The 25,023-nt window shown below is 33.3% G+C and overlaps 1 protein-coding gene across 2 annotated transcripts in view; it reads left to right on the top strand.

The window, feature by feature from the left end:
• LOC142240837 (uncharacterized) overlaps positions 1-24,453 on the top strand; it is a 159,402-nt gene extending 134,949 nt beyond the window's left edge. For both annotated transcript variants that reach the window (XM_075312583.1, XM_075312582.1), the window contains exons 3-5: positions 1,314-1,694; positions 11,134-11,734; positions 24,238-24,453. In XM_075312583.1, the coding sequence (XP_075168698.1) occupies positions 1,314-1,694; positions 11,134-11,496 (744 nt within the window). In that variant the 3' untranslated portion in view covers positions 11,497-11,734; positions 24,238-24,453. The remainder of the gene's footprint in view (positions 1-1,313; positions 1,695-11,133; positions 11,735-24,237) is intronic.
• The last annotated feature ends 570 nt before the right edge of the window (positions 24,454-25,023 follow it).

Genomic DNA, 25,023 nt, shown 5'->3' on the forward strand with positions numbered 1-25,023 from the left:
GAGCCACCGTGGTGCAATGGTTAGCATGACCGTCTTGCATACACAAGGTCGTGGGTTCGATTCCTGCTTCGACCGAACACCAAAAAGTTTTTCAGCGGTGGATTATCCCACCTCAGTAATGCTGGTGACATTTCTGAGGGTTTCAAAGCTTCTCAAAGTGGTTTCACTGCAATGTGGAACGCCGTTCGAACTCGGCTATAAAAAGGAGGTCCCTTGTTATTGAGCTTAACATGGATTCGGGCAGCACTCAGTGATAAGAGAGACATTCACCAATGTGGTATCACAATGGACTGAATAGTCTAAGTGAGCCTGATACATCGGGCTGCCACCTAACCTAACCTATTTCTATAGAAAATTTTGTCAAAATTGTAGTTCTATAGAAATTTTTCTCAAAATTTTATTTCTATAGAAAATTTTGCCAAAATTTTATTTTATAGGAAATTTGGGCAAATTTTTATTTCTATAAAAAAACTGAAGTACTTCTTAGTTGGAGAGGAATATTTTGCAAAGTCTACCAAAACATTAAGATTTCTACCAACAGTAAAAAATCTAACATTTTGTGGTAGAATTCTGCCAATGATGGCAACCGTGGCTGAAACTCATTGACCTGTATATGCAAGGCAGCCTTGCTAACCATTGCACCACGGTAGCTCCCTACATGATCCGTAAAAATGATTCTAAATTATTGTTCTAATATAGTTTGACGATTAAGAATTTTGGGAAATTGTAAAATATTAATTTTTACCCCAATGTATTGAAATCGTTCTGGGAGCACAAATAATTAATGGCCGGCCTGACAACAGATAGCGGAAAGTTTAGATTTGTTTCCTTTATTTGGAGAAAAGTATAGCTGAATCGCATCAATTATTGTTTAAAGCTTATCCGAATTGTGCCTTTTTGGTTTGTACGAGCGAGAAATTAGATGGTGCTGTACTCGATGCATTACTCGATGAGAACTCGTGTCAAACCCAAGAAGAATATAACAAAACATTATAGCATATTGTTTTTGTTCTCTAAATGCTAAATATCACAGGTGGAAAAACTATTTCGCTTTAATACCAATGGAATGAGATTCCAATCATACTTCCAATTCTATGGTGAATGTTATCAAATCATAGTACATATAATTATTCGTGTCATTTGCACTATGGCCACTGGCATCAATTATTATCATCATCATTTGCATAGCATCATTAATTTTCATGTAATTAATATTCCATTTAAATAATTATTCGTTTAATTCTATTAATTATTCCTTTTCATTTTTTTAATGTTTTATTGATTTCTCTCCAATCTCTCTCCATTTATTTCAGTCATTAATACGACCTATAAAAGTTCAGAATCTAGTACAGTATCCTGGTCAGGAATTTGGACAATACGCTCAACAAAGCCCATCCTATTACAGCGGCAACAATCAATACAACAACTACGACAATAATGTCAATACTCCACCAAACAATAATAACAACAATAATAATTTCATAAGTAATATGTTTAATGGACTATTCAATCCAAGTAGCAACAATGCCGGAAATGCCGGCATTAGCAATACAAACAACAATAACAACAACAACAACGATTTTACCAACTATGCTCCTGCATATCCTCAGAGCAATGCAAATCTTGAAAGTATAGGACAAGCGATCATAAGGCCCATGGGTATGGTGAGACCAATAATCGATAGCATTTTTGAGGTGAGTATTATGAAATTATAACTGAGAAGATCTAAAGTTTACCTTATTTATCAAAGATCAAATCAAATAAGAAAGATACTGAGAATACATTGGAAAAACTTCGTTGGACTTATAGGAAATTGGCAATCGATACCCATGTCAGCGGGAATTAATAGGTTAGGTTAGGTTGTATCAGGCTAACTTAGACTATTCAGTCCATTGTCTTCCTTACCACTGAGTGCTGCCGGATTCCATGTTAAGCACAAGGGTTTTCCTTTTTATAGCCTAGTCCGAACGGCGCTCCACATTGCAGTGAAACCAATTAGGGAAGCTTTGAAACACTCAGAAATTTCACCAGCTTTACTGAGGTGGGATAATCCACCGCTGAAAAATTTGTTGGTGTTCGGTCGAAGCAGGAATCGAACCTAAGACCTTGTGTATGCAAGGCGGGCATGCTAACCATTGCACCACGGTGGTTTCAAGCTCAACAGGGCCTTCTTTCCCCACTTATTATTCCAAGCCCGTTCCCTTGGCTGTGGTTTCGCTAGATAGTAGATAGGGACAGTAGGAATCTCGTTAATCCATTAATAAGAACCTCAAATTTTATAAACAAGAGGGAATTGATAAATACGCTGATTCATAGTACATTGGGTGAAAGCTGTGATATCTAACAGCTGAAGATGAGTTCATTGATTCATAGTTGATCGGAAGATTGGTATATAATCGAAAATTGATGAATTTTTTGATTCATAAAGGGTGGTTAAAATTTCAAGGGCCGATGTTGATTTTGAATAAAACACAAAATATTTAGGAAATTATTGTAATTTTATTTTATTATGATATATTGGTATTACTCAATGATGTATGGAACAAAATATCGGCCAAATGGGCGCCGCGACCTCGGTGGCACACCTTCATCCAAATTTTCGATGACGCTGAGGCATAATGGAGGTTCTATGCCGTTACTGTGCCGAATTATCTCATCCTTTAGCTCTTAAATTGTTGCTGGCTTATCAACGTACACCTTTTCTTTCAAATAACACCAAAGAAAAAAGTCCAACGGTGTCAAATCACATGATCTTGGCGGCCAATTGACATCTCCATTATGTGAGATAACACGGCCATTTGTTGCGCAAAAGAGACATAGTTTCGTTAGCTGTGTGGCAAGTGACACCGTCCTGCTGAAACCACATATCGTCCACATCCATATCTTCCAATTCGGGCCATAAAATGTTCGTTATCATCTCACGATAGCGAACACCATTCACAGTAACTGCCTGACCGGCCTCATTTTGGAAAAAATACGGCCCGATGATGCCGCCAGCCCATAAACCGCACCAAACAGGCACTCTTTGTGGGTGCATTGGTTTTTCGACAATCACTTTTGGATTCTCATTCGCCCAAATGCGGTAATTCTGTTTATTGACGAATCCACTGAGGTGAAAATGTGCCTCATCACTGAAGATGATTTTCTTCGAAAATTGATAATCCACTGTTGCCATTTCTTGGAATTTCTATAACACGTTGTTGGATTGTGTATCTCTCCATGGTTCAAATTGAGTAAGTCTGAAATAGAGAAATGTCAAATAAAATTCGGAAAAAAACTTGGCGTTTAGGTGTGGTTCACATTCAACATCGGCCCTTACAATTTAACCACCCTTTAGTTGATTAGGACTTTGTGAGACATCCCATAAGTAAACTACGTTGATAGAGAACTAATGAATCCAATCACGAGTTAATAGGGAATTGATGAATTCTTTGATTCATAGTTGATCAGGAGGTTGAGGGACACCCGATAAGTAAACTACGTTAGGTTAGGTGGCAGCCCGATGTATCAGGCTCACATAGACTATTCAGTCCATTGTGATACCACATTGGTGAACTTCTCTCTTATCACTGAGTGCTGCCCGATTCCATGTTGAGCTCAATGGGACCTCCTTTTTATAGCCGAGACCGAACGGCGTTCCACATTGTAAATAAACTACGTTGATGTGCTACTGACAGGGAACTGAACTTCATATCTAAAGCGCAGTCAATTTGGACAAATTTCGATTCAATTACAGAAAATCGGTCATCGATGATTTAATCTATTCTCCTATCAGCGGGAACTGATAAGAATTTCGATATGTAGATAAACTGAAGCTGATAAATTCCTAAATTCATAGTTGATCGTCAATTCGTGAAACATCTGATATGTAATCTACGAGTTCGTTGATTTATAGAATATAAGATGGTGAATCCATTGCTACACAGATGATGATCAGTTCTTTGATTATTATTAGATCGGGAGACTTGTAGATAATCGGGAATTGATGAATTCGTTGATTCATAGTTGATAAGGAGGCTGAGGAACACCCGATAAGTAAACTAACAGGTTGGCTGATAAGTCCCCGGTCTAGCAAAGAAAAACACATTTTTTTGTCAAAATTCGTTTTTATTGTTCAACATAGTTCCCTTCAAGAGCGATACAACGATTATAACGACCTTCCAATTTTTTGATACCATTTTGGTAGTACTCCTTCGGTTTTGCCTCAAAATTGGCCTCAGTTTCGGCAATCACCTCTTCATTGCAGCCAAATTTTTTCCCTGCGGGCATCCTTTTGAGGTCTGAGAACAAGAAAAAGTCTCTGGGGGCCAGATCTGGAGAATACGTTGGGTGGGGAAGCAATTCGAAGCCCAATTCATGAATTTTTGCAATCGTTCTCAATGACTTGTGGCACGGTGCGTTGTCTTGGTGGAACAACACTTTTTTCTTCTTCATATGGGGCCGTTTTGCCGCGATTTCGACCTACAAACGCTCCAATAACGCCATATAATAGTCACTGTTGATGGTTTTTCCTTCTCAAGATAATCGATAAAAATTATTCCATGCGCATCCCAAAAAACAGAGGCCATTAGTTTGCCAGCGGACTTTTGAGTCTTTCCACGCTACGGAGACGGTTCACCGATCGCTGTCCACTCAGTCGACTGTCGATTGGACTCAGGAGTGTAGTGATGGAGCCATGTTTCATCCACTGTCACATGTCGACGGAAAAACTCGGGTGTATTACAAGTTAACAGCTGCAAACACCGCTCAGAATCATAAACACGTTGTTTTTTTTGGTCAAATGTCAGCTCGCGCGGAACCCATTTTGCACAGAGCTTCCGCATATCCAAATATTGATGAATGATATGACCAACACGTTCCTTTGATATCTTTAAGGCCTCTGCTATCTCGATCAACTTCATTTTAAGGTCATTCAAAATCATTTTGTGGATTTTTTTGATGTTTTCGTCGGTAACCACCTCTTTTGGGCGTCCACTGCGTTCACCGTCCTCCGTGCTCATTTCACCACGCTTGAATATTGCATACTAATCAATTATTGGTGATTTCCCTGGTGCAGAGTCCGGAAACTCATTATCAAGCCAAGTTTTTGCTTCCACCGTATTTTGTCCCTTCAGAAAACAGTATTTTTATCAAAACACGAAATTCCTTTTTTCCATTTTTCCACAATAACAAAAGTTGGTTCACAAAAGCCGCTCTATCTCACAAACTAATTGACTTACAGACGTCAAATTTTGACACGAGTCATTTGAAGGTTGGGACTATATAAAAATAATATGCATTTAATTCTAGCGACGCCATCTATGTGTCAGACCGAGGACTTATCAGCCAACCTGTTACCTTGATGCTCCACTGATAGGGAATGGATGTTCATATCTAAAATTGGGTCAGTTTGGATAAAATTCGTTGGACTTATAGGAAAGAGGGAATCGACGAATTAATATATTTCCATATCAGAGGGAGTTGATAAGCGGATGAGCGGTTACTAACAAATTCATTGATTCATAGTTGGTCGGGAATTTGTGAAACCACTGATATATAACCTACGATTTGCAGGAGATAAGGATCCATCGTTGCTCAGATGACAATCAGTTCGTTGATTCATAGTAGATCGGGCGACTTGTCGATTATCTGGAATTTGATGAGTTCATTGATTCATAGTTGATCAGCAGTTTGTGATAAAGCAAATAAGTAAACTACACAGATGTGTTAGAGATAGGGAATGGATGATCATATCTAAAACTGGGTCAGTTTGGATAAAATTCGTTGGACTTATAGGAAATCGGAAATCGAATTAATCTATTCCCATATCGGCGAATGTTGATAAGAACCGAATTATAGATAAGGGGAAACTGTTCAATTCATTGATTCATAGTTGATTGGGAATTGGTAAAGCCCCCGATATATAACCTACGTTGATTTGTAGGACATAAGGATCTAATGAATCCACCGTTGCTCAGATGATGATCAATTCGTTGATTCATAGTAGATCGGGAGACTTGTAGATAATCGGGAATTGATGAATTCGTTGATTCATAGTTGATAAGGAACACCCGACAAGTAAACTACCTTGATGCTCTATTGATAGGGAATGGATGTTCATATCTAAAACTGGGTCAGTTTGGATAAAATTCGTTGGACTTATAGGAAAGCGGGAATCAACGAATTAATATATTTCCATAACAGAGGGAGTTGATAAGAACCTCAATTTATGGATGAGCGGTTACTAACAAATTCATTGATTCATAGTTGATTGGGAATTGGTAAAGCCTCCGATATATAACCTACGTTGATTTGTAGGACATAAGGATCTAATGAATCTATCGTTGCTCAGATGACAATCAGTTTGTTGATTCATAGTAGATCGGGTGACTTGTAGATAGTAGGGAATAGATGAGTTCATTGATTCATAGTTGATCAGCAGTTTGTGAGAAATCAAATAATTAAACTACACTGATGTGTTAGTGATACGAAACTGATGTTCATATCTAAAGCTGAATTAATTTGGTAAAAATTCTTTGGACTTATAGAAATTGAGAATCGACGAATTAATCTATTCCCATATCGGCGAGAGTTGATAAGGACCTCGAATTATAGATAAGGGGAAACTGTTCAATTAATTGATTCATAGGGAATTGGTAAAACCTCCGATATATAACCTACGTTGATTTGTAGGACATAAGGATCTAATGAATACATCGTTGCTCAGATGACAATCAGTTCGTTGATTCATAGTAGATCGGGAGACTTGTCGATAATCTGGAATTGATGACTTCATTGATTCATAGTTAATCAACAGTTTGTGAGAAATCAAATAACTAAACTACACTGATGTGTTAGAGAAAGGGAATGGATGATCATATCTAACGCTGGGTCAGTTTGAATAAAATTCTTTGGACTTATAGGAAAGCGGGAATCGACTAATTAATTTATTCCCATGTCGGCGAGTGTTGATAAGAACCGAATTATAGATAAGGGGAAACTGTTCAATTCATTGATTCATAGTTGATTGGGAATTGGTGAAGCCTCTGATGTATAACCTACGTTGATTTGTAGGACATAAGGATCTAATGAATCCAACGTTGCTCAGATGACAATCAGTTCGTTGATTCATAGTAGATCGGGAGATTTGTCGATAATCTGGAATTTGATGAGTTCATTGATTCATAGTTAATCAACAGTTTGTGAAACATCAGATAAGTAAACTACGATGATGTTCTACTGATAGGGAATGCATGATCATATCTAACGCTCGGTCAGTTTGAATAAAATTCGTTGGACTTACAGGAAATCGGAAATCGACGAATTAATCTACTCCCATATCGCCGAGTGTTGATAAGAACCTCGAATTATAGATAAGTGGAAACTGTTCAATTCATTGATTAATAGTTGATCGTTAATTTGTGAAATCTTTGATATATAACCTACGTTGATTTGTAGGAGATAAGGATCTGATGAATCCATCGTTGCTCAGATGACAATCACTAATATACCTTGTCATATTAGTGATAGGAAACTGATGTTCATATCTAAGCTCGGTCAGTTTGGATAAAATTCATTGGACTTACAGGAAAACGGGAATCGACGAATTGATCTATTCCTATATCAACGGAAGTTGATAAGAGACTCAAATTAAAGAGGAGCAGTTAATGACCAATTCGTTTATTCATAGTAGATCGACAATTGATGAAATCTCTTGTCTGTGGGAGGATGAGTCAAATTCCAAATCATAAATAATCGATAGATGATCTGGAATTTTTTTATCGTACCGTATTCCTTAACTTCGGTGGATTTATGAAAACTATAATATTGCGCTTTAACTTCTGTCCGCAGTACCCTTCTTATATTCCAGAAATTCTGATCCTCTAAGGAATTCTCTAATTTGTTTTCAAGCCCTATTTCTGCTGGGACCGAATCATTTCATCACCTATATGGTGAACTCTTTGCCTAGTTAAGACAGCGCAATGACAATGGTAGGTTTTCAAGGTGCCATCAAAGTCAAAACACGCCCTAACTGCGTCATATTCTGCTGCTCCTATTCGGCATAGATGTGCTCTCAATTCTAGATGCCCGGTCGATATTCCCACACTCCTTCTGACTGTCGTCCTACTTTCCTTTGGTATTTCTCCAGACTTTTTTTCGTCACCCGTGCCCATTCATCCAACTCGGCCTGCAGTGCCTCTATTGTCGTCGCGTTCTCTAAGTTCACTTCTCTAGATGTCATATCTCTTCTTGTCAGTTCATTTGTCTTTACATTTCCTCTCATTCCGGGATGTCTCGGTACCCATATGATTAAATGTTCACGTTTCGTGGCTTCGTGTTAATTCCGAGCCATTTAACACATTTGGTACGCACTTCTGTTTGCAACATTGAGCTGTGATCCGGTAATCGGAATTGGATCTCGGTGTCTGGGTGCTCCACAGTCCAATTGTCTTAGTCATCTTCGCTCCATCGGTGTAGCAGTTATTTCCCTCTAGTATATATTCTGGGTTTCTATTCTTCCAGAACCTTCTTGCTGGCGTCAGAAAGTCAAACTCGGCAGCCATGGTCACCTCAAGTATAGGATCATGGATTGTTGCGACATCCTCCATTTCATCCACCATCTCCCCTAGTATCCTTTAATGGTTCGTCATATTTCGGGTTTCTATTCATTTCTTTCTGTCAACATCTTCAATATCATTCCAAGCGGCTACGCTTTTTATCTGAACCTCTATAGGTCTTAAGTCCAGCCTCGTCACCTATGTTCTGGCTGACGTGTTTATTGGTGCACTTCCTCTCAATTGATGTCCATCAGACTATTGACGCGCATATCAGAATTGGCCTTATTTCGTTCTCATATATCCAGTGCGTTACCTTCGAAGTCTAACCTTTTTAGAGCTCACCGCTCTTCTGAACAGTATGAAAAACCTGTAGGCTTTCTCAGTCCTCTCTTTTATATGGCTCTTCCATTTCAGTTTCTTATCTTATTTGGTATCGTTTTTCCTAAAAAACTTGGGCAATTTTAGTCCTTCTAGTGAATAGCAGCTATGGTCACCTAAGGTATAGGATCATGGATTGTTACTACATCCTCCAGTTCACCCACCATCTCCCCTATTATCATTTGATGGTTGGCCATATCTCGTGTTTTCGTCCATTCTCCCAACATCCACCTCAGGTATACGATCATGGATAGCTGCGACATCCGCCATTTAACCCGCTGTCTCCCCGATTATCATTCTTTTGTATTTTGTCGATTAATATGCTTTTTATCTGAACGTCTATAAAGGGTGATACGGTCAATTGGTATAAAATTCAGGTAAAATATTCAGTTAGGCTTTCGCTTTTGCAAATCAGAATTGCCGAGCCTCACGCTTGACACCTGCCATCAAATTTTGTACAGCCACCTTGTCCACCTTCTTCGCCGCAGAAAGCCAGTTTGCCTTGAACTGCTGCTCGTCCTTAGCAGTTTTTTTTGGTCTTCTTTAGGTTCCGCTTGTCAATGGCCCAGTATTTCTCAATTGGGCGGAGCTCTGGCGTCTTGGGAGGGTTCTTGTCCTTGGGAACCACCTGTACGTTGTTGGCGGCGTACCACTCCATGGCCTTTTTACCGTAATGGCAAGATGCAAAATCCGGCCAAAACAGTACGGAACAACCGTGTTTCTTCAGGAAAGGCAGCAGACGTTTATTCAAACACTCTTTCACGTAAATTTCTTGGTTGACAGCCCCGGAAGCTATGAAAATGCTGCTTTTCAAGCCACAGGTACAGATGGCTTGCCAAACCAGATATTTCTTTGCGAACTTTGACAGTTTTATGTGCTTGAAAATATCTGCTACCTTTCCCCTTCCTTTTGCCGTATAAAATTCCTGTCCCGGAAGCTGCTTGTAGTCGGCTTTGACGTAGGTTTCGTCGTCCATTACTACGCAGTCAAACTTCGTCAGCATCGTCGTGTACAGCCTCCGAGATAGCGCTTTGGCCGTCGTATTTTGTTTATCATCGCGATTTGGAGTCACTACCTTCTTGTAAGTCGATAGTCCGGCTCGTTTTTTGGCTCGATGCACGGTTGTAGACGATACACCCAGCTTATTTGCGGCATCTCGGAGAGAGAGAGAGGTTAGGGTTTCGCTTGAAACTACCGGCAACTCTCTTTGTCGTCTCAGCGGCTTCTGGTTTTCGATTTCCCCCCGATCCAGACTTCCTGGCTGTCGACAAACGTTCCCCAAACACTTTAATTACATTTGTAACGGTTGATTTGGCAACTTTTAGCGATTTTGCCAGCTTTGCGTACGAGTAGCTCGGATGCGCGAGCAAAATTTTGATACGCTGCTCTTCTTGCTTGGACGGCATTTTGACAACTGAAGAGTGAATTCCAAAATCAAAATAGGAGCAACATTCTAAACATAAACACCTTCAAAATGAGGGGTGTTCAGGTTTTCGAAATGCAAAATTAAAAAACTACGTCAAGTTTATATTGACCATTTTTCCTGAATTTAGGTCCTACTGGCAGTATCGTCTCCAAGGCTCTGGTTGACGTGGTCTACATTGCCCCAGTTATGCTAAGACAACATGTCCATTGGACCTGTTGTATAATTTCACTAGAAGGATTAAAAACTTAATTTAATACAACTTGTCTATAGTTACAATAAACCTAAGTGACATTCTCCTTTTTTACTTTTGCATAAACGATGTCCTTAAAATCATCAAGGTGTTGTAATTCTTTGATACATTCCAATAACACAAATTCTAACTACCAAAAACCAACTAATCAACAACATGAAATAAAATCCCTAATCTCTAGATAAAAGAAAATAAAACTAAATTCAAATACAATTATAGTTAGATTTTATTTCTTTTTCCCTAGGACCAAGCAATACATTCGCTCCGTTTTGTTGCTCAGACAACATCAGTATTATTTTACAAAGATAGTAATTATTTTTATCGTTATTGCCTGTATTATTTTAAGCATTCAAGCAATTTCAATAATTTTTCCCCTTCACCCCATACCACCATGACTGAGTGCCACATGCCAGTTGCACCATGAAGAGAGTTTAATTAAAATTCATAAAGACATTCATACCATGAAGCACAAGCATTTAATTTTCATTCTATTTTTAATTCTCTCCCCCTCTCCATCTCTCACTCTCTTTTGCACTGTACAGATACCAATTTCAACATTACGGGCAGTCAATAATCTGGTTGGACGTTTAACTGGAAGTTATCAAATACAATTGCCATACCAACAGCAACAACAGAATACCAACTATCAGCCAAGGCCCACATCACAAGCAGCTGCAGGCTCACCACAGCAACAGTTTTTTCCATCCTTTCCATCGTTACCCTCATTTCCATTTTTTTCCGGAGCCCCTACAACTCAACAAAGCAACTACAACAATGGCTTGCAAAAATCAGCATCATCATCAGCATCATCGCCACCTAAAACCGAAATCGAAATGCTAAAGAGAATTCGCCAAGTCGCCAGCAACAATAGAGGTGGTAGCAACAGCAATACCCAACAACAATAGCCAACAGCAACAATATTTGCTGCAACCAAATCCCAACCATAGTCAATATTTTATCATTCCTCCGAATCCCCAAAGCCAAAGAAAAGTGAAAGTGAGAGTACCTTAAAAGTGAAAAGATTGACCAGAAAGGAATTACTTTGCATGGATGTTGGAGTATCAGCAAGTTTGCCTATTTGCCCACCATCGCCCCATCATCATCGCCAATGTGGGGATTAGGTGAAAAAAGTGTTTTGCCATAGTAAGAATTTAATTAAATGGAATTTTAATTGATTTTAAGTTATGAATAACATTTTTGGGGGTTTCTTAACCTTAGGGAAATTCCAAAGTAAACTTCAGCCACTACAACGCAAGTAGAAGAACAATTTTCAAATAATGAATGTCGACATTTATACACAGACCTTGAAGCAATTGAAATAAATTCGCGGGAAAAATTGAATTGGCACACTGAACTGCAATGCCATCCTGGAGAACAACAAAATTAAAGAGGCATTTGAATAACGTTAACATAGGAATACAATTGTTGCCAACATTTTCTCAAAATATAAAATTTTGAAAAATTTCCTATAGAAATGAAATTTTAATATAATTTTCTATGGAAAAGAAAATTTTGACAAAATTTCCTATAAAAAATTTTTCGACAAAATTTTCATTTGAAATTAAATTTTGGCAAAATTTCCCATAGAATGAAATCTTGAAATATTTTTCCTATAGAAAAAATTTTGACAAAATTTCCTATAAAAAAAATTTTTCGACAAAATTTTCATTTAAAATTAAATTTGGGCAAAATTTCCCATAGAATGAAATCTTGAAAAATTTTCCTATAGAAAAAATTTTGACAAAATTTCCTATAGAAAAAATTTTGACAAAATTTCCTATAGAAATGAAATTTTGACAGTTTTTTATAGAAATTAGATTTTGACAAAGTTACTTACAAATTACATTTTCACAAAATTTACTATAGAAATGAAATTTTGAGAAAATTTACTATAGAAATTAAATTTTGAGAAAATTTGGTATAGAAACGAAATTTTGACAAAATTTACTATAGAAATGAAATTTTGACAAAATTTGTTATAGAAATGAAATTTTGACAAAATTTGTTAAAGAAATGAAACTTTAAGAAAATTTTCTATGATATGAAATTTTAACCAAATTTAACATTGACAACATTTCCTATTGCAATGAAATTTTGAAAAAAAAATTCTATTGCAATGAAATTTTGAAAAAAAAAAATTCTATTGCAATGAAATCTTGACAAAATTTCCTATAGAAATGAAATTTTAAGAAAATTTCCTATAGAATAGAAATTTCGACTAAATATATTCCAGGACTGAAATTTTCACACAAATGGTCTGTAGAAATAACATTTTGAAAGAAATGTTATAGAAATGAAATTTTGAAAAAAAAATCCTTTAGAAATAAAATATTTACAAAATTTCCTATAGAAAAGAAATTTTTAAAAAATTTCGTATGGAAATAAAATTTTGTGCAAATATAGGAAATTAAGTTCTGATAAAATTTTCTATAGAAATGAAATTTTTCAGAAAGTTTGCTATAGAAACGAAAATTTCAGAAAATTTCCTGTAGATATAAAATTTTGACAAAAATCCAATAGAAATTAAATGTCAACAAAACTTTCTATAGAATTGAAATTTTGACAAATTTTCTTATAGAAATAACATCTAAAAAAATTTCCAATAGAAATAAAATTTAAAAAAAAATTTCCTATTGAAATGAAATTTTGACAAAATTTCCTATTGAAATTAAATTTTGACAAAATTTCTTAAAAAAGTGAAACTTTGAAAAAAATTCCTACAGATACGAAATAATAACAACATTTTCCTGTAGAAATTAAATTTTGATAAAATTGTCTTTAAAAAAGAAATTTTAAGAAAATTTCCCATTGATACGAAAGTTTGACAAAAATTGCAATAAATAATAAATTCTCACCAAATATCCTATAGAAATGAAAATTTTGACAAAATTTCCTATAGATATTACATTTTAACAAAATTTCCTAAAGAAATAATATGTTAACAAAATTTCCTATTGAAATTAAATTTTGACAAAAATTTTTTAATGAGTGAAACTTTAAAAAAAAATTTCCTACAGATACGAAATATTAAAAAAATTCCTACAGATACGAAATATTAACAAAATTTCCTACAGCAATCAAAATTTCACAAAATTTGAAAGTTTTGCAAAATTTCTTATAGAAATGAAAGTTTGGTAAATTTTTTTTAGAAATTAAGTTTTGGCAAAATTTCTTATAGAAATGAAATTTTGATAAAATTTCCTATAGAAATGAAATTTTTTCAGAAAGTTTCCTATAGAAATGAAAATTTCCTATAGATATAAAATTTTGACAAAAATCCAATAGAAATGGAATTTCAACAAAACTTTCTATAGAATTGAAATGTTGACAAATTTTCTTATAGAAATAACATCTAAAAAATAGAAATAAAATTTTAAAAAAATTTCCTACTAAAATGAAATTTTGGCAAAATTTCTTATTGAAATGAAATTTTGACAAAATTTCTTAAAAAGTGAAATTTTGAAGAAAAAAACCTACAGATACGAAATATTAACAAAATTTTCCTGTAGAAATTAAATATTGATCAAATTGCCTTTAAAAAGAAAATTTTAAGAAAATCTCCCATTGATACGAAAGTTTAACAAAAATTGCAAAAAATAAGAAATTTTCACAAAATATCCTATAGAAATGAAATTTTGACAAAATTTTCTATAGAAATTAAATTTTAACAAAATTTCCTATAGAAATAAAATTTTAACAAAATTTCCTATTGATATTAAATTTTTTTAAGGAGTGAAACTTTGAAAAAATTTCATACACGAAATATTAACAAAATTTCCTATAGCAATGAAAATTTCACAATTTTTTTTTTTTTGAATTGAAAATTTATGCAAAATTTCTTATAGAAATGAAAGTTTGGTAAAATTTTGTTAGAAATTAAGTTTTGGCAAAATTTCCTATAGAAATGAAATTTTGATAAAAATTCTTATAGAACTGAAATTTGAAACAAATCTGCAATAGAAATAAAATTTTGAAAAAATGTTTTATAGAAATTAAATTTTGAAAAAATGTTTTATAGAAATGAAATTTTGAGAAAATTTCTTTCAGAAATGAAATTTTGACAAAATTTTTTATAGAAATGAAATTTTCCCAAATTTCTTATAGAAATGAAATTTTCCCAAATTTCTTATAAAAATGAAATTTTGACATAATTTCCTATAGAAATGAATTTTTGAAAAAAAAATCTTATAAAAATGAAATTTTGAGAAATTTTGAGAATTTTTTTTATATAAATGAAACTTCGACAAAATTGACAAAAAAATGTAATCTTGACAAAATTTTCTATTGAAATGAAATTTTGACAAAATATCCTTAAAAATGAAATTTTGCTAAAATATCCTTAAAAGTGAAATTTTGAAAAAATTTCCTATAGAAATGAAATTTTGAAAAAATGTAGACAAATTTTCCTCTAGATATGAAATTTTGACAAAATTTCCTAGAGAAATGAAATTTTGACAAAATATTCTATTGCAAAGAAATTTCAACAAAATTTCTTACAGAAACGAAATGTAGACAAAATTTCCTTTAGATATGAAATTTTGACTAAATTTCCTTTAGATACGAAATTTTGAGAAAAGTTCTTATGGAAATGAAATTATGACAAAATTTCCTACAGAAATAAAATTTCGACAAAATTTCCTATAGAACGGAAATTTGTACAAAATCTATATATATAAAATTCAAATTATGTTTGTTTATTTGTTTGTTTGTTTGTTTGTTTATTTGTATGTTCCGGGTTGGCGCGAAAACGGCTTAACTGATTTACTTGAAACTTTCAGAGATCGTAGGGTGCACTCATGTGCTGAAAATAGGGTACCTCATATTTTGACATATGGTCGCGGAGAGGAACCTCCCCTTTGTCCGACTTTTTGAAAATTAGACCAAAGTTGACCGATTTGCTTGAAATTTTCATTGAAGATTAGGGTTGGCATCTAGACAAAGATCCGCTACTTTTTATTTCGATATTTGCTGGCGGAGGGGGGCCTCCCCTTTGTTCGACTTTTTTTTTTAAGTACAGTGAAAAAACTAAAATTCTCTAAATTATCTGAGATTTAAAGAGAACATGCGGTGAGGTTATGGAATTAATATGGGGTACCTGATGATTTCATATGCGGACGGGGAGGGGGACCTCCCCCTTGCCTAACTTTTTGAAACTTGGAACAAAATTATGCGATTTGCATGAAATTTTCATTGAATGTTGGGGTTGGCATCTAGACAAAAATCCGCTACATTATTTTTCGATATTTGGTCGGGGAGGGGGGCCACCCCTTCGCCCGACTTTTTTTAAAGTACAGTGAAAACAAAACTAAACTCTCCCGACTGAAATTTTACGGAAAATTTAATAAAAATAAAAGGGCATAGGGAGACATCCGCTTCTCTTAAATACATACAGAGAAAAAATTAAACTTTACCGAGTTACTTGAAATTTACAGAGGACTGGGGAGAGATCGTAACCTCTGTCAACCGTAATAGTTGATACCTGATTTTGTGATTTTTGGACGGAAGAGAGGCCGCCCCTTTAGGCTTATAATTTGCTTGACATTTTCTGGGACGTTTACAAAAGATACGCTTTTCGACATTTGGTCGGGGAGGAGGTCCTCCTCTAAAACTGCAAAAAAAAATGGCTCTATTAACCATGTTCCTTAATCTATATCTGTCCATAAAGCTCGAAAAATAATTGTATAATTAGATATAATGCATTTGGACGTCAATTGCCTGTTTCGGTATCAGGCTAACATGAAATATAAAAAACTTTAAGTTTTCTTGAAATTTACAAAGGAAGCGGGGGAAAAGGTTATAAATGAAGAGGCAACCTTCATTGCCCCACACTTGAAGGAAAGTTTCAAGAATTTTCAGGGAAGGTTAGGGGTGCTATTCACTACGGTGTTTGTCGATATTGTATCGGGGAAAGTGACGTCCCTTTAAAACAATAGAGCAAAAATTAAACATCTCCGATCTACTTGAAATTTACAGGGAACGTGGGAGGAGGTGATGAAATTTATACGTGATTTTTAAATGAATATATGATTTTTCGATATCTGGTTGGGGAAGGGGAAAATTGAAATAAACTTTGTCGATTTACTTCGATAGAATTTATAGGGACCATTGAGTAGTTGCGTACGTGATAGTCCGATATCAGGTCAGAGTGGAGCGAAGGTGGGGAGAGAAGAGAGTTCCCTTTTGTCGGTTTTTTTCTCTTAAATTGAAAGTGGAGGGTTGTCCGTAAATGGGAACTCGGTATATAATTTTATGATTTTTGCACAGGCTTCTTTCTTCCAGACTTCTTATTAGTAAAGAGAGCGTTCCCTTTTGTCCTTTTTTTTTCTTAAGTTGAAAGTAGAGGGTTGTCCGTAAATGGGAACTCGGTACATAATTTTATGATTTTTGCACAGGCTTCTGCCAGACTTCTTTTTAGTAAAGAACTTAAATTTATAATATAAACGAAAAATCAAGTAGTGCGATTTGTTTAAAAGAATTCAAATCTTTTCGAATTTGTTTTCAGCACGAAGGATATAGTTGACAAAGTTAACGCAAAATGTTCCTCCAAATACGCTTCGGAAGGCGCAGCGAAGCGGGCCGGGTTACGCTAGTTTCTTATAGTAATGAAATTTTGAGAAAATTTCCCAGAGAAATGAAATTTTGACAAAATTTCATATAGAAATGAAAATTTCACAAAATTTCTTTTGCATGGAAATTTTTACAAAATTTCTTATAGAATTGAAATTTTGGTAAAATTTCTTTTAAAATGAAATTTTGACTAAATTTTTTTAAATACGTAATTTTGAGAAAAGTTCTTGTGAAAATTAAATTATAACAAAATTTTCTACAGAAATACAATTTTGATAAAATTTCCTGTAGTAATGAAATTTTGAGAAAATTTCCCAGGGAAATGAAATTTTAACAAAATTTCATATAGAAATAAAAATTTCACAAAATTTCCTTTACATGGAAATTTTGGTAAAATTTCTCTACAAACAAGTAAGGAAAGTCTAAAGTCGGGCGGGGCCGACTATATTATACCCTGCACCACTTTGTAGATCTAAATTTTCGATACCATATCACATCCGTCAAATATGTTGGGGGCTATATATAAAGGTTTGTCCCAAATACATACATTTAATAGCACTCGATCTGAACAGAATTTGATAGACTTCTACAAAATCTATAGACTCAAAACTTAAGTCGGCTAATGCACTAGGGTGGAACACAATCTTAGTAAAAAAATATGGGAAACGTTTAAATCTGAAGCAATTTTAAGGAAACTTCGAAAAAGTTTATTTATGATTTATCGCTCGATATACATGTATTAGAAATTTAGGAAAATTAGAGTCATTTTTACAACTTTTCGACTAAGCAGTGGCGATTTTACAAGGAAAATGTTGGTATTTTGACCATTTTTGTCGAAATCAGAAAAACATATATATTGGAGCTATATCTAGATCTGAACCGATTTCAACCAAATTTGGCACGCATAGCAACAATGCTTATTCTACTCTCTGTACAAAATTTCAACTAAATCGGAGTTAAAAATTGGCCTCTGTGGTCATATGAGTGTAAATCGGGCGAAAGATATATATGGGAGCTATATCTAAATCTGAACCGATTTCAACAAAATTTGATACGCATAGCAATAATGCTAATTCTACTCCCTGTGCAAAGTTTCAACTAAATCGGAGCACAAAATTGGCCTCTGTGGTCATATGAGTGTAAATCGGGCGAAAGCTATATATGGGAGATATATCTAAATCTGAACCGATTTCAACCAAATTTGGCACGCATAGCTACAATGCTAATTCAACTCCCTGTGCAAAATGTCAACTAAATCGGAGCAAAAAATTGATCTCTATGGTCAAATGAGTGTAAATCGGCCGAAAGCTATATATGGGAGCTATATCTAAATCTGAACCGATTTCAACCAAAATTGGCACGCATAGCTACAATGCTAATTCTACTCCCTGTGCAAAATGTCAACTAAATCGGAGCAAAAAATTGATCTCTATGGTCAAATGAGTGTAAATCGGCCGAAAACTATATATGGGAGCTATATCTAAATCTGAACCGATTTCAACCAAAATTGGCACACATAGCTACAATGCTAATTCTACTCCCTGTGCAAAATTTCAACCAAATTGGGGTAAAACTCTGGCTTCTGGGACCGTATTAGTCCATATCGGGCGAAAGATATATATGGGAGCTATATCTAAATCTTAACCGATTTCTTTCAAAATCAATTGGGATCTATTCTGAGACAAAACACATACTTGTGCCAAATTTGAATTCGATTGGACTAAAACTGCGACCTAGACTTTGATTACAAAAATGTGTTCACGGACAGACGGACATCGCTATATCGACTCAAGAGCCCACCCTGAGCATTTTTGCCAAAGACACCATGTGTCTATCTCGTCTCCTTCTGGGTGTTGCAAACATATGCACTAACTTATAATACCCTGTTCCACAGTGTGGAACAGGGTATAATGAAAATTTGATTAAACTTCCTATAGCAATGATATCTTGATAAAATGAAATATTCAGAAAATCTCCTATATAAATTTTGACATAATTTTCTATCGAAATTATTTTTTTTTTAAAGTTCCTATAGAAATTAACATTTAAAAAAATAATTTGAATTGAAATTTTTCCGAAATTTCTTATAGAAATTAAATTTGTTAAAATTTCTTTAGAACTTAAATTTCATCTCTATAGGAAATTTAATCAAAATTTAAGTTCCAAAGAAATTTTACCAAAATTTGTTTATCGTAGATGATCAATGCATATTAAAATTTTATTTTTATAAGTAATTTTGTCAAAATTTCAGCTCTATGAGACATTTTATCAAAATTTAAGTTCTAAAGCAATTACCAAAATTTTATTTGTATAAGAAATTTTGTAAAAATTTCATCTCTATATGAAAGTTAATCAAAAAGTCTATAGAAATGCAATTTAAAAAAAAATCTATAGAAATGAAATTTTTCTGCAAAAATCCTGGTGAAATAAATTTGATAAAAAAATAACCCAAAATTGCAAATTTTCGAAAATACATCGATTTCTATGTTTTTTTTTTTTTGTGGCTAAACTCTTTAAGATTCCAGAAAATGGTTTAAAACAAACTTCCATGTATTTAAATTGTTTCTGTCTAAACAGCTTACGATTATTTTAATGAATTATTACAATACCTATAGGAAATTAATTAAATTTTATTAGATTGTGACATATGCATGAGGACCATTACGCATATGTCAAAATGTGGTTGGGCAGTGTAACCACCGCCAAAGCAAACATATGAGTATGAGTAATTTAATTTTACAAGTGCAATTAAAATTACTTATACAACCCCACAACCCAACATCACTGGTGCTTTATGATGTGTAATGACTATTATGCGTTGAATATATAGAATCTTTATTACTCATGCGACCCCAGGCACATATGCAAATAAATATGCAAATAATTCTTAACAACAGTAAGACATTCTCTTAATGAATTCCTATTGAAGTGGGTGCCATGAAATGCATATTAGTTCCATGAATTCCATGAGTTGGAATAGTACAATTTACATAAGTCCTATTCAAATATATAAAATCAAAAGATCATAAAGTTGATGTTTTATATGATGTTTACTTTAGTTATGTTAAAGTACATTTTCAAGAGGTTAAATAGCTATAAATGTAATATTAGAGAAACATGTTCTAGGTAGTAAAACGTAAGTGTGTGCGAGTGTGTGGGTAAAATGGGTATATATAAAACCTAATTAAGGAATTATTACAAATTTATGTTGCCATAAAAGTATTTCCATAAATCCTTAAAGTGGCAATGTTTTCTTAAATCATTTTTCTATATACTTTATGTAGTTAAGGGCATTATCCAAAAGCTATTTTTCAAAATTTTGAGACAAATAGTAGTCTATTTGATTCTCATTACAATCAGTGGATATAACCGGTCGAAGGGTCATCATAAGCAGAAACCTTGCGCGTTTGGATTGATTTTGATGGCAAAATTTCCTACAGAAATGAAATTTTGAAAAATTTCCTATAGAAATGAAATTTTAGCAAAATTTTCTTCAGAAATGAAATTTTTACAAAATGATGAAATTTTGAGAAAATTTCCTATAGAGATGAAATTTTTAGAAAATTTCCTATAGAAATGAAATTTTGACAAGATTTCCTTCAGAAATAAAATTTTGACAAAATTTTCTATAGAAATGAAATTTTGGCAAAATTTTCTTCAGAAATGAAATTTTTAAAAATTTCCTATAGAAATGAAATTTTAGCAAAATTTTCTTAAGAAATGAAATTTTGACAAAATGATGAAATTTTGAAAAAAATTCATACAGAGATGAAATTTGTAGAAAATTTCCTATAGAAATGAAATTTTGACAAGATTTCCTTCAGAAATAAAATTTTGAGAAATTTTTCTATAGAAATAAAATTTTGACAAAATTTTCTATAGAAATGAAATTTTGGTAAAATTTTTTTCAGAAATGAAAATTTGGCAACATTTTCTTTAGAAATGAAATTTTGACAAAATTTCCTTTAGACATAAAATTTTGACAAAATTTCCTTCAGAAATAAAATTTTGACAAAATTTCCTATAGAAATAAAATTTTGACAAAATTTTCTATAGAAATTAAATTTTGATAAAATTTTCTTTAGATATGCAATTTTGGCAAAATTTTCTTCAGAAATGAAATTTTAAAAAAATTTCCTATAGAAATGAAATTTTGACAAAATTTCCTTTAGACATAAAATTTTGACAAAATTTCCTTCAGACATAAAATTTTGACGAAATTTCCTATAGAAATGCAATATTGACAAAATTTCCTATAGAGATGAAATTTTGAGAACATTTCCTATAGAGAAGAAATTTTGACAAAATTTCCTATACAGATGAAATTTTGACAAAATTTCCTATAGTGATGAAATTATGACAAAATTTCCTATAGAGATGAAATTATGACAAAATTTCCTATAGAAATGAAATTTTGGCAAAATTTCCTATAGAAATGCAATTTTGGCAAAATTTCTTTCAGAAATAAAATTTTGACAAAATTTCCGATAGAAATGAAATTTTGACAAAATTCCCTATAGAGATGAAATTATGACAAAATTTCCTGTAGAGATGAAATTATGACAAAATTTCCTATAGAGATAAAATTTTGACTAAATTTCCTATAGAAATGCAATTTTGACAAAATTTTTTATAGAGATGAAATTTTACAAAATTTCCTATAGAGATGAAATTTTAACAAAATTTCCTATAGAGATGAAATTATGACAGAACTTCCTATAGAGATGAAATTTTGACAGAATTTCCTATAGAAATGAATTTTTAGCGAAATTTCTTATAGAGATGAAATTTTAACAAAATTTCCAATAGAGATGAAATTTGCTAAGAGATGAAAATTTAGGCAAAATTTCCTATAGCAATGAAATTTTGGCAAAATTTCCCTCAGAAATAAAATTTTGACAAAATTTCCATTAGAAATAATATTTTGACAAAATTTCCTTCAGAAATTAAATTTTGACAAAATTTCCGATAGAGATGAAATTTTGACAAAATTTCCTATAGAGATGAAATTTTGACAAAATTTCCTATAGAGATGAAATTTTGACAAAATTTCCTATAGAGATGAAATTTTGACAAAATTTCCTATAGAAATGCAATTTTGAAAAATTTTTTATAGAGATGACATTTTACAAAATTTCTTATAGAGATGAAATTTTGACAGAATTTCCTATAGAGATGAAATTTTGACAAAAATTCATATAGAAATACAATATTGACAAAATTTTCTATAGAAATAAACGGTTGACAAAATTTCCTATAGAGATGAAGGTTTTAAAATTTTTGAAATTCATCTTTGAAATTCTCTTTCGTCTGCAGGCAGGTCAAGTTCGAAGATGGGCTATATCGGTCCAGGTTTTTATATAGTCCCAATATAAATCGACCTCCCGATTTGGGGTCTTGGGCTTATAGAAACCGCCGTTTTTATCCAATTTACCTGAAATTGGAAATCTAGAGGTACTTGAGGACCATCAAAAGGTGTGCCAAAAATTGTGAGTATCGGTCCATATTTAGGTATAGCCCCCATATAGACCGATCTCCCGATTTTACTTCTTGGACTTAGAGAAACCGCAGTTTTTATCCAATTTACCTGAAATTGGAAATCGAGAGGTACTTTAGAACCGTAGAGAGGTGTGCCAAAAATGGTGAGCATCGGTCCATGTTTTGGTATGGTGCCCATATAAACCGACATCCCGATTTGGAGTCTTGGGCTTATAGAAACCGTAGTTTTTATCCAATTTGCCTGAAATTGAAAATCTAGAGGTACTTTAGAACCATAAAGAGGTGTGCCACAAATGATGAGTATCGGTCCATGTTTTGGTATAGCCCCCATATAGGCCGATATCCCGATTTTACTTCTTGGGCTTCTAGAATCCGAAGTTTTTATCCAATTTGCCTGAAATTGAAAATCTAGAGATACTTGAGGACCATCAAAAGGTGTGCCGAAAATGGTCCGTATCGTTCCATGTTTTGGTATAGCCCCCATATAGACCGATCTCCCGATTTTACATCTTGGGTTTATAGAATCCGTAGTTTATATACAATTTGTCTGAAATTGGAAATTTATAGGTATTTTAGGACCATAAAGAGGTGTGCCACAAATGATGAGTATCGGTCCATGTTTTGGTATAGCCCCCATATAGACCGATATGCCGATTTTACTTCTTGGGCTTCTAGAATCCGAAGTTTTTATACAATTTGCCTGAAATTGGAAATCTAGAGGTATTTTCGGGCCATAAAGTGGTATGCCGAAAACGGTGAGTATCGGTCCATATTTTAGTATAGCCCCCATAAGAACGATCTCCCGATTTAACTTCTTGGGTTTCTAGAAACCGTAATTTTTATCCGATTTGCCTGAAATTGTAAATATTCTCGTATTTTAGGCTCACGAAAACGTGTATCGAATTAAGTTTTTATCGGTCCTTTTGGTAATGCCTCCATATAGACCGACTTCACTTCTTGAGGGTACAGAAGGCGCACTGATCATTAAAATTGCTTGAAACTCAATGTAAAATTTCCAGATTTTACTTCTCGGGTGAAAATCTACAGATTTAAGATTTCAAATCAAGACTTTATTTTATAATTTTCATGCACACTTACAAGAGATGTTAATGATTCCTCTAAAACTCAAACAAAATCCAGAATCTGATATAGTCCTCATAGGTGAAATCTTTAAATTTATCTTCGGGAAGTGTCCTCAAGCCCTCCTGAAATTTCAAAGGAAACCCTAATATTTGGTTCATGGTGGTGGGTGTTTAAAATTCGGCCCGGCCGAACTTACTGTTGTATATACTTGTTTTTTATTTTTTTTTTTTTTATTTCGTTTTTTTTTCATAAAGAAAAAATTTTGTGGCATCAAAATTAACCTTTTTTGTCTAGTATGTATGGCCTTTTTACAGTGTAATATAATTTAGTTAAAAATTTTTAAAATTATCCTAGCTTTAATTTTCGGCTGGCTTCATTTTTTTTAGTCCCATAATTCATTTTTCTCGACAGCATAGTAGAAATATTAAATTGTATAAGAACATTTTTTCTTTACACATCATCTTTATCAAATATTATTATTTTTTTTTTCTTTTCAGTTTCAAAAGCGGCAGTCCTATGGTCCTATGGTATAAATAATAAATTGGAATTCCAATGCACCTGCAATCACTTCATCGTATTATGAGTCCTATGATTGTATAGTAAACAAACCTTTTTCATTACTTTTAAGACGCCCCAAAAAAATCAAATTACAATTTATGTAAAAAAAACTTAGAAAATAGGTATTGATTTAAATGGGAAATTTTTCAAAGCAACTACCTTCAACTAGTTTGTTAAATTTCCAATATACATTGGGCTCTATTGATAGATGATTATTTAAAGTTCATACAACTTAAGTTGATCACCACCTAAGTGCTTCTAAATACTTTTTAATTTTCCTGTTAAAGTTTTCTCTAAACTTTCTTGTCAAGCTAGACCATATATGAATTTAGTTACACAAAACAAAACATATATTCTGTTACTAGGTTACTAGTAGACTGGGAGGTTTATCTACATATAAGCAATACACATATATGGGTATGTATGGTATATTTATATTTTCTACCTCTCGTACTCTCACTCTCTCTCTCCCTCTCTGTTGTATAGCTCTCTATGCCTTTAATCATTTTCAAAGACATTTTCTCTAAACTTAATGGTCTTGTAGCTTGTTATAATGTTGCTCGATTACTGTTGTTTTTATCGTTGTTGTAGGTTTTAAGTAATTAGCCCCTTGTTGTTGTAGTTGTTGTTTATTTGTTGGTTATTAGATAGCCTGTTCAAAGGATAAACGGAAACATAGAGTAATATTACTTAATAATGAATGAATACAGAGAGTATTGTCTGTG

Source organism: Haematobia irritans, chromosome 5 (assembly GCF_050003625.1).
Source record: "Haematobia irritans isolate KBUSLIRL chromosome 5, ASM5000362v1, whole genome shotgun sequence".
Lineage (NCBI taxonomy): Eukaryota > Metazoa > Arthropoda > Insecta > Diptera > Muscidae > Haematobia > Haematobia irritans.